The sequence below is a fragment of the Ostrea edulis genome, chromosome 4 (genome assembly GCF_947568905.1).
Source record: "Ostrea edulis chromosome 4, xbOstEdul1.1, whole genome shotgun sequence".
Classification (NCBI taxonomy): domain Eukaryota; kingdom Metazoa; phylum Mollusca; class Bivalvia; order Ostreida; family Ostreidae; genus Ostrea; species Ostrea edulis.
In genome coordinates, this window is record NC_079167.1 from 93,089,168 (window position 1) to 93,100,292 (window position 11,125).

Below are 11,125 nucleotides of genomic sequence, written 5' to 3' on the forward strand. Positions count from 1 at the left end.
CTTTATTCACGGGTTGCGTCATCAAATCTCAAAACGAGGCTCGGAACGCAAACAAGATGGCGAGTAACACAAGTACATGCAGTACCGGTACGGCTTATCACTGTTGTGTCCCGCTTTGCAACAACGATTCCCGTTATGACCTCAAGAGGGAATTGTCCTTCCACAAATTCCCATCGGATAAGATCAAAAGGAAGGAATGGATTATTAAAATTCGGAGGGATATAGGGGAAAACTTCAGAGTGAGTAGTTACGTACATGTATACACAGGAATCGATAATTTTGTGTGCAATAATATAAGAAGGTGTCAATACCATATCACCCCCGAATAAAAATGTCTGTTCAAATTCCTTAGTTTAACAAGAACTACCTATAAGTATTGTTTCATTAATCTTCATTTTAACTGTTGAATAAACATTTGAGGGGGTGAGTTGGTGATGTTTTCATAACAATAACAGGCACACTGGTCATCTCTGGTCCCAGTCTGTGCTTATTAACACCTGTCAACTTTGCTTCCTGTGCTCAGGTACTGTCCAGCTACCTTTTATTCTTAATCTGCCCAGGTACATGTATTAAGAGGTATGTCTCCAATCGTCAAGCTATGCTATAGAACTGTGACCCTCGGATAGGTACTGAAGATATTTCGGTCAGTTTCAGCAAACCAAATATATTAAATTTATGAAATTACATTTGATTATCTAATGAAAAATATTAATCAACAATTGATCCATATAATAAAAAGACTTAATTTATCTTTGCAAGAAATGTACAAAAATATGAAAATGGACAGTTTAAATCACAATTGACCAGTATTGACCACTTGGGGAGTATTGACCGGGACGGTTAAAACCAATGGTTAAAACCGGGGGCCCAACCCTGGTTAAAAACCTTAAAAACCTGTGCATGTTTATTTTAAAGATATACGAATTAGTCTCCTTAACACGCTTTCTCAAGTTTTTGTACATAGTTATGTATATTTCACTGTATTTAGTTGTAGGTACCTACATGTATATATATTCCTCTGACGTTACATGTATTGATTCATGAAAATTCTGTATTGTACCTAAATAAATGTATCATTTTCATTGTGGTTTGAGCGAATAAAATTAATGAATGAATGAAGGTAAATCTCCTGCTCTGTACATTGCAGCACCTGTCACCCAATTCCTAATTTAAATCACTGTTTATTTAATGTCCAGCAACTCTGTCCAGGTACATGCATGATAGTTCTTTATTATCCATGAGTTATATGACTCACCAGATTCAAAAACAGAATAACATAAATATGATATTTATAAACAAACATCACACAGGAGAGTATACATAAATAGAACAAAAGCTATATTAAGCATCTCTTTTTAAACATGCTAATTACAAGTATTTACCTAAATTAATCAATTCTTTGATATGTTTAACACTTAGTAATTGAACCAGTTTGAAGGTACTTGGTCTTTTATAACAATTTCATTATATATATATATATATATATATATATATATATATATATATATATATATATATATATTAGGTCACCTGAGATTACTCAAGTGACCTATTGCATATTGGTTGTCGTCCGTCGTCGTGCGGTAACAGTTGAACATTTTTAACTTCTCGATAACTACTAGTCCAATTCTTTTCAGATTTGGCATATATTGAATCATTTTTGGGACAAGGGGGACATAAACTGTGAATTTCAGGACTCCAGCAGCCCCGGAGCCTTTGGTGCGGGACAAAAACTGCCCAAAATTGACCAATTTTCAAAAATCTAACATCAATATTTCTGTGACTTCGCCCAGAAAACATTTCACTCCAAGTATTGAGCACCAATAATTTGTCACCCATGCCCCCAAAAGTGCCCATGTTGTTACAAGCACCCCAAAAATGTTTACGAGCACCTCCAAATAAGGTGTGATTATATGGAATAAAAAGATTTATGTTTATTGCAATTTTGATTTAGATAATATCTTAAATGACCAAATTTAAAACACAAAATTGGTCAATACTCGACAGCATATAATTTACAGGTTCTAGTGCTACTATGTATATTGTTCTTTCCTTAGATATCAGATGCAACAAGGGTTTGTTCAGCCCACTTTCTTCCAACTGAAGTACGGCGGTCATTGAATGGAATACGGTCTTTAAAACCAGGGAGTGTACCAAGCATATTTGCTTGGAATTCACCAGTTAAACGGATCAGGCCACTTAGAAGATCATTGAAAAACATGTAAGTTAACAAATGTTTAGATGTATATAAGATCAGTGAAAAACTTTTAAATTGACTTAAAACTGTTTATAAATTGTTTACTCATCAGTAGAGGGCCCCATTAAGGGGTTTTTAGACAACCTCACAAAGTTATACAATTGAAGCTTGAATTGAATTAAAACTGGGCCAAAATAAAGGCCTTTTTTGTTTGGAATTACCTTTTGCTTCACTGAAATAATACCCGCTTAAAAATATTAACAAAATGGCTTTTAATATATTTTATTCAGTTTAACAAGCTTAATCTTTTTGATAATGAATTCACTGTTTATTGAAATTTCTACTATAAATTTTTACTTAAAAAAAAAATACTCTAACCCCACCCCTCAGTCTGAAATCCATAAGGTGGCAATTTCAAATAAAAAAATAAAGGTTGGCATTAACACCAACACCCCCTCCATATATTTACGTATGCGATATCAAAGAAAAATACATTTTTAGATCTTTGTATCAATGTTCTGCTTTTTGACATTTTTTTTGTACTTGTTAATGAGGAGTCCTCATCCCTCACTGTTTGGTCGGGACTAATTGTTTCTGATGCTCTTTGGCATTTAAAAAAAATGAATTTTCAACATTTACATTTAGGTCACCAGTACGATCTGCAGAGGATAACAATTGCAGTATTGAGGAAGAGCCAGAATTATCGTCTTGTTTTGTGGATCAGACTGGATTAACACCACCTGTCTCAAATGACCATGATTACAGTGTCCATACTACAACCAAGGACCAACTTCAGGCAGCCCAAGAGGAAATTAAGGATTTACAGGAAAAGCTTGTAGCAGTAGAAAGGAGACTTTTTTCTGTAGAACGATTCACCACAGATCCCCAGTTGATTAACTTTTACACTGGTTTTAAAAATTATGAAACCTTAAAATGTTTGTTTATTGCTCTTCAGCCAACAGCAGAAACAATGATCAGGTGGACGCAAATGCAGAGACATTCCTCAAATGTGGAAAACATGAAGTTAAATGCTATCCGTAATGAAGCATTGCCACTAATTGATCAGTTTTTTATGTTCCTATGTAGAGTTCGTCAGGGTTTTCCAGAACAGGACTTGGCTGTTAGATTTAACATATCTCAGTCTTCAGTGAGTAGAATTTTAATAACATGGGCAAATTATTTGTATACAATGCTTGGTAGTTTACCTTTATGGCCACCTCGTTGTGTGGTTGACAGTAACATGCCAAAATGTTTTCAAGAAACTTATCCTCATGTTAGAGTGATTTTGGACTGTACAGAAATTAAAGTTCAAACTCCTAGCTCAAAAGTATTAAATTCTGAAATGTACTCGAATTATAAGTCACACAACATTTAAAAGCTTAATTGGGATTACACCTTGTGGTGCTGTTGCATTTATTAGTTCAATGTACACAGGTAACATTAGTGATAAAGCTATTACTGCATTGTCAGGAATTTTGGATTTGTTGGAGTCTAATGACCAAGTCATGGCTGATAAAGGGTTTTTGATTGAGGACTTATTAGAGAAAAAACAAGCTTCTTTGGTAATACCTCCTTTTCTTGGTGAAAAGGGTAAATTTTCTGCTTTGGAGGTAGCACTTACGCATGAAATAGCACGCCTTCGTATTCATGTTGAAAGAGCTATAAGGCGGATAAAAGAATATCATATATTTGATGGTGTCATTCCTCTTAATTTAGCTTCATCCATTAATCAGATATGGACTGTTTGTGCAATACTAACAAATTTCAGAGGACCTCTATTCTAGTTAAATGTGATTACGTGCACTAGGAATCTTATTAATGAAAGGTGAAGATAACGAACAGTGATCAATCTCACAACTCCAATAATACTGTTTAATGTTTGACCGAGTTGCACACGTGCATCTGTCTTATAGTATGGTGAATGGCGGGTGGGCTTCCCTGTAATAGGTATCTACTTTGTGCAATCAACTCCTCTCACAGCTTTTACTTGACATTTTTCAGACCTTGTACATTATAGCTGTTATAAAAACATTGAATATATACATGTGAAATTCTAAAGTACCTGGGTTTAAAAAAAAATACATTTAATATGTCATTTTTACAGAGTGTTTTATAGAGATGTCTCTATGATGTCTTCAATGAGTATTGTCAATTTGTTATCAGTACAATTATAAACTTATGATTGTATAGCAGTACACGTTTTCAGTGCACATACATTTACATGTGTACAACTTATTCATGTGATATAAAATAAATATTTGAAGAAATAAAAAGTTTTTATTTATGAGTAGATTACATCGAGGCAAATTTGAATTTTATGTTGATAAGCAATGACCATTATAATTACGAAAATTACAGAGGTATATATTTATTGGAATACAGTGTACTATAGCAAGTTGTCTCATGATATATATTCCTCAGCCTTGCTGAAATTAAATTACATATACCAATTATAGAGGTAAAAGCAATTCTGGCAACATCAAGATTACAAAAATCACTATGAAGTATTGTATACTGTTATGTTCAATAAATTCTGAGCAGCAATTACTGACATCGATGTTAAGTAATAAATGCATTTACATCATTCTGAGAATTTCGGGCAAGAAATAATCAAAGTAAAATCTGTCCAGAGACAACTTGATTTCTTCCCACTTCTCTTCATTAAAGTTTATTCTCTCTTTATGGTAATCCTGTCTACATTTCACAAAAAAGTCGCACCAATGGAGCCCAGTAAGTGCCATCTGTCCCATCACTTGGTAGTAATATTGATGAGAATGCTTGAGTTTGTATGTCCCATCATTGGTCCTTTTAAGGTACGCGCATTCTTGAAAAGAATCTTTGTCCGGACATTTGATCTCTAGAAGTCCATACTGTGATGCAGAATTTGGGTCATATATCTTTCTGTCTGGTGATGCTCCAAGATGCGGAGAACTTGGGTTTATAACAAAGCCACACAAGTACACATTATTTCCAGTTATATCGGAATATAATTTTGCTGCTTCAGGTTCATTTTGCAAGCCAAATTTCATAGCAACAGTCTGTATATTTTTGGATTTTAAAAGACGCACAGCTAACTTCTCATGATCTGCCCTCCTTGCACATATGTCCTTAAACATTGTCGAGGTCATCCTATGCCGACGAATGTTGTGCCATAACTTAGTGACACTCTGCAATCGCGTTTGTTCCTCCAATTCCAACGCATGAGGACGATCAATGTGCATGCCCATGAAAACATCATGTTCTGCATTGTTCAACACTCTGTTATAATGACGAGGCTGTTCTGGAAGTAATAAATCAGGGAATTCTTGCTGTTCATTGTGGTTTATTATATCATCAACAGAGGTATGTGGTTTTTGTTGATAAGAAAGCACAGATCCTTTGGGTACTGGTCCAAACTTAGATAGAGACTCTGTTTCACTTGAACTGTCGGTAGATAAAATGCGTAAAATCTGTGCATCGCTCTTCATGGCTGTGAGCTGCTCAAGTAATGTCGTCTTAAACTGTACACACGGAATCGTTTTAACCGGACAGTATATGTTTGGAAGGACACCTTCAGTGACCCGCCTTTTCTTCTTAGGTGGTTGCTTTTTAGGATTCACCTGTAAAATTATGGAGGGAACATATGAAATTTATCAAAGAACAACAATTTATCTGTTTATTTAGGCATTAGTTTTCAAAATTGTTTGTTTGACCTTTACAGACTCAGTATTGAATGTAGAGAAAATAGGGGGTTTTCTTTTAATATCTCAGCATCACATATAGTATACGTATATATATATATATATATATATAGTTATTTACATCAGCAATCTTAATTTTAATAACAATCACCATTCACCAAGACAGCTCATATTATAATTATGTAGACTTGGATTCAATGGTCCAGTATTTGCAGGTGTGGAGTGTAAACAGGTAATTTTTAAATGAAAAAAGAATTTGGAGATGATTATAGTTTCAAGTCTGGTTGTCGTATCCCCCCCCCCTTTCAGTGGACAAGACTAAGAAATCCTTCATGCAAATAAATTTGAATCATAAAAAAAATACCTTGCATATTTCTAAACTATGTACTGGTTTTGGTTCCAAACCCTCGATTCTCTGGGGAACATGCCAGGTCTGCGGTAAAGACGTTTTACTTTGCATTGGTGGTACAGCCTTCAGACCAAGTCTATATAATAAGTATATAAAAAGCCAAATTATTTTGTTGAGGATTAGATTTTTAACAAGAAGTTCATGGGTCACATAGCTCATACAAGTCATCTTGGCCCTGCTGTTGTACAGCTATTGTGATTTTTTTTTTTTAAAATCTGGTACCAAAAGAAAGGTTTTGTCACGTTGGATGTATACACAAAATAAAAAAAGATTTATCACTCACAATTCAGAAGTTAAGAGAAAAGTTAAAGTTTTAAAATTTAGTTCAAACTCCTAGGCAAAGGTCACATGGTCAAACATCATCTTGCCTATGTAAGCTGTAAACTTTGCATATCCTCATAGGAATAAAAAAAAGGTGTTATATATCAAGCATGGATTAGGCATAAACTTTATGCAAATTATGCAACTTAACTAAACCGGATTAAATAGTAATCAAACCAATTATGACAATATCCTGTTTAATCGTGTATTATCGAGTCAGATTGAGAACACTTGAACCTGCACTACCTGGGGATGCATGCATAATAATATGAGTATTCATGGCCATGCTGTAAGTTTACAGACGGACACCAGACAAAGTGATCAAAAAACCTCACTTGAGCTTTAAGCTCATGTGCACTAAAAACTAAATCTTATGCATTGTTCTGTAGCTTATAAGTGTAATAAAAATGGCCTTATTACTAGCTTAATAATTTTTAAAATATCATCATTTGTCTGCAGTATGGCTTCTTTACTTTAGCATTAACTTAAACATGTTTTTCAAGATTTTAGAAATGAAAGTCATTTAGAATATATAATTATGAACTTAAATTATAAATACAGTATGTTTCTTAAAACTGATAAATTACAAAAAAATAAGAATATAATGTGAGAAATTTGATAATGGATACCTTAAATAGTGGCACAAAAGGTACAATAATCCTACACTATGACTACAGTGCCCATTCCCAGCTTTACATTCACATTGTGAAAGCAATATGCCTGAAGACGTTCGACAAAACTCAACCTGCAAAAGAAAAAATGTTTTTATATAATTTTGATTTTTTTTGTCAATCTGTACTAAAACACATTAGAAATGAACAATAACAATACATCTATCACAATTAACCAATATTTTTCCTGCAGTGTATCAGGGGTTCATGTATATAGCCCCCTAGTTTAAATTTAACATTTGGCTTATTACCATATTACACAAAATATTCATATCATATCATTGAACCTCCCTATCTATTTGTGTTTTGTACATAAATATTAGGATCAATAAGCAAACTTTCAAAAGGGAAAAAATAATAAATCAATTACAATTGAAAATGAAATGACCATCGGCATTTTAATTTAATGGCATGTCAAAATAAGCAAATATCACAAATTTTTATATGTATTTTTGAAGTAAATTGAAAAATGGTTGACTATTCTGCAATTATTTGAAACTTATTATTCATGACTGCTGGACATGTTTTGAATAATTCAAATAATTTTTTTCCCTTTAAAACATACCTCTGGTCTGCAATAGTGAAACAAAGAAACACACATACACAAAACTACCCCCTCCCTTTCCAAAAAACAAACAAACAAATACTTAAAATCAATGTGAACTAAATGAAACAACCAACAATTAAACTATTGAACTAGCGAACCATTAACTTATATGGTGGATTATTTTTTTTCATCGATGGGAATGCCTTGGCTCTGACACGCACTACATCCTCACATGTTTGTACTAAAGCAAGAGACAAAATGATATAAAATCCTAATTCTCCACTGATTTTATACTCCATTACTCGATATCTTAAGCAAGTAAGATACAATGAATATATACTATACATGTAGCATAATTATAGGAAAAGTAATTCCAGCTAAATTCTTATTTCCTGATAAACAGCTGATATATAGAGGAAATTCGGTCGAAATCAGCAACAAATAAAAGTGTATTTAGAACTTTAAAATCATAATCCACGAATATTCATAGTCACTTAGCTGCTATTTTCCCATACTGTTTTATCTATGAAAATATAAAAAAAAAACCCATCCAACTACCAAATACCGTTTAATATTGTCAGCGTTGTATAGTCATAGTGATACTGTCCACAGAGCTATACTTACTTTCGACTTCATGTATAAAACCTTCTATAAAGTTGCCGTAACCCTTCTGTTGTTTGGATCTAGGGATTTTGGCAGTCTCATTTGCCCACTTCTCCACTTTATCCTGAGTAATATGAGGGACATGTTGAAGGTTTTTACTCCAAGCTGACTTAGTGCTGATAGTGCTGGATTCCATTGTTTGCGTTCCGAGCCTCGTTTTCGATTCGAAATGGCCGCGGTGTGAATAACGAGTATTCGGGATTTTGTGGACTCCTGGTGCTCTCATTTATTGAAAGCAAACAAGTTGCTGTCTTTTAAAATGGACTGGAATATGTCTGTCATGAGCACGTGTTTCTAACAAAAACTTAATATTTCAGGTTAAAATTTAAAAAAATATTAATAATTTAAAGCAGATTTTTTAAAATCTTAAAATATGCAAATATTTCATTGTAAGTCTTAATGATAGAGCTGTAATGTTACATAGCCTATTATGCCTTATGAATATGGAATATTTGTAGCTATAACTTCAGAATTAGAGAGCCATCCTTGTCTCTGATCTGGACATTGAAATTAGAAAGGGGACACAGACTTTTCTACATCATAACGTCTTAATCATTGACAGTGACGGATCTAGAGGGCGTTGCAGAGATTGTAACCCCACATTTAGTTGTCAAGAATGTTTATATTTGGATCTTGTCCCCCCCCCCTTCTCTGGTGGAAAAGGTAAAAACTTGGGTCGAACTGAATCGATACGCAATAGCATTCTGCGTATGATCAGTTTTTAAATCTAAGCAGGCTATTGACAAACAGTTTCGTTTTACGTCAGCATTTCGCAAAATTCTATGGTCGTTATAACAATTTAATTTGTTTTCCTCTCATATGGTCGACAGAACCATAAAAGACATTTTTTTAATTCTCAAAAAACATTGCCGATTTCGATAAACATGTAATGGTGGATGCACAAGCTGACGCCCCTTCCTCATGCGACGGTCACGTTCTATCCTGTTGGATATGAACTAAAAGTCCCCGAATAATTAGAACATCACTTTTTGAATTCCGTCAAGTGGTGAAGAAAAAAACCCGTTTTATCTCGATTTGACGGAAAAGACCGAGCAATATTCCAATCGGCTCTGGTGACACCCCCCCCCCCCCCCCCCCCCCATCAAATTCGCCACTGATCTAAAGTCACGTTATCTTTCATAGAGGAAAACACAAATGAACGCGAAACAGTAATTAACTGTGGGAATAATAAGAGGTCTATGGGCCACATCGCTCACCTGAGCAGCAGTTCCTAGCAATAATCAAGCTTGAGAAAAACTAGCTACATATCCACCCCTTATAAAAAAACCTTCGATATATGGCGCACAAAAAGTTGCGCACGGTTGAGGCCTGATATGGTTGTATTCTTGTGTTGCTGTTTCATAAACCTAATATCAAAAAATTCCAAACATATTTCCCTACTACACTTGTGTACGTGTGTCCAACCCTATACGACCCCAAAACTCGCAGCTTTCCATGATTTCCTTCGTTGACGTAGCCATGTTAGGTAGCCAGTCAAATCCTGGTTCATTTCCATACTTGCACAAGAACGTCTAGATGTGAACTAATATCCCGAAAATATTTTAGTTAGACATTTAAGAAATTGACCATCCCAGTTCGGTTAAATAATAACTTCAAATGAAAGGTGAAGATAACGAACAGTGAGTGATCAATCTCATAACTCCTATAAGCAATACAAAATAGAGAGATGGGAAAACACGAACCCCTGGATATACCAGAGGTGGGATCAGGTGGCTAGGAGAAGTAAGCTTACCCTGTAAGTGTTAGTTTTAAATTCACGCTAATGTGGCTTTCATTTCCAATCCCTGTCTCACGAGTGTTAGAGATCACAATAAGCTTTTGTAGCATTTTCGATACTCGAGAGCTTATTTTACCTTCAGATAAACCATATACATTCTTTAAATTTCTCTCCATTATTGGTGTTTATAATTAATGAAGACCAAACGGATATTATGAATAGATACAAATGGATACGTCAACATCAGCCATCCAAAGTCGGTGAAATGACGATGAGTGGTTTGTTGGGCGTTATGCTGTCTATGAATTGGGATGCTAATGACTTGATAAGTATTTTCTGGTCCCTTCAGTCCAAGATGCTCTCACACAATGATCTGGGTTGGCGAGAAAGATACAAACATTTATTCCTGTTGGATCGATTTCTCCATTAAATGCCAACGAAAAGCTGTTAAGTAGTAACACCAATGCTATTCAGACTACGATACTTTGAAGGAACAAAGCGTATAATTACTACAAATTTTAATATGCAGTCAGTCTGATTCTGAACCTTTCAATCAAATTGGAACTGAACTGAAAATGTTCGTCAAAGACGATAAATCTGAAGAGAAATGTAATTTTAACAAAATGATCCATGATTGCATAGCTATAGGAGAAAAAAAAAACCACGAGGATCAGTGAAAAGCTTATTGAATCAAAGCTCTGAGATAATACTTGGGAAATTTCTTATAATAGCTTATTAGTACCTCACTGTCGTACTGGATGTCAGGTGAGGACCCGTCCGTCCAGGCACCAAGTGCTAATCCTCTGAATCACATACCAAAGGTTATGGGACAAGAAATATATATTGTTTAACGCCCCTCTAGTGAATCTTTCACTCATACGGAGAAGTGTCGCGCATGG

The 11,125-nt window shown here is 34.6% G+C and overlaps 2 protein-coding genes across 3 annotated transcripts; one reads left to right on the forward strand and one right to left on the reverse strand.

Annotated features, from left to right (window-relative positions):
- Positions 1-4,470, forward strand: LOC125672183 (uncharacterized). 2 transcript variants are annotated; one of them, XM_056164366.1, is made up of 4 exons: positions 1-239; positions 1,638-1,903; positions 2,058-2,221; positions 2,843-4,470. In XM_056164366.1, the coding sequence occupies exons 2-4, from the start codon at positions 1,838-1,840 to the stop codon at positions 3,570-3,572; spliced, it is 960 nt and encodes a 319-aa protein (XP_056020341.1). In that variant the 5' UTR covers positions 1-239; positions 1,638-1,837; the 3' UTR covers positions 3,573-4,470. The 2 variants fall into 2 exon arrangements, with proteins under 2 accessions (XP_056020341.1, XP_056020340.1); XM_056164365.1 differs by lacking the exon at positions 1,638-1,903.
- Positions 4,455-8,684, reverse strand: LOC125672184 (uncharacterized). The gene is made up of 4 exons (XM_048908320.2): positions 8,450-8,684; positions 7,237-7,352; positions 6,242-6,362; positions 4,455-5,796 (listed from the first exon to the last, which is right to left on the reverse strand). Exons 1-4 carry the CDS (start codon positions 8,459-8,461, stop codon positions 4,774-4,776), a joined length of 1,272 nt encoding a protein of 423 aa, XP_048764277.1. The 5' UTR covers positions 8,462-8,684; the 3' UTR covers positions 4,455-4,773.
- Between the last annotated feature and the right edge of the window lie 2,441 nt (positions 8,685-11,125).

What these genes read in the sequence shown, in the direction of transcription:
- LOC125672183 (XM_056164365.1), top strand. Translation starts at nt 57, where the DNA reads ATGGCGAGTAACACAAGTACATGCAGTACCGGTACGGCTTATCACTGT. An exon ending in ATATAGGGGAAAACTTCAGA is followed by an intron (nt 240 to 2,057) that starts GTGAGTAGTTAC and finishes TTCTTTCCTTAG; the next exon opens with ATATCAGATGCAACAAGGGT. An exon ending in AGAAGATCATTGAAAAACAT is followed by an intron (nt 2,222 to 2,842) that starts GTAAGTTAACAA and finishes ATTTACATTTAG; the next exon opens with GTCACCAGTACGATCTGCAG.
- LOC125672184 (XM_048908320.2), bottom strand. An exon ending in CTTTTGTGCCACTATTTAAG is followed by an intron (nt 6,363 to 7,236) that starts GTATCCATTATC and finishes CTTATTATATAG; the next exon opens with ACTTGGTCTGAAGGCTGTAC. An exon ending in ATAGTTTAGAAATATGCAAG is followed by an intron (nt 5,797 to 6,241) that starts GTATTTTTTTTA and finishes ATAATTTTACAG; the next exon opens with GTGAATCCTAAAAAGCAACC.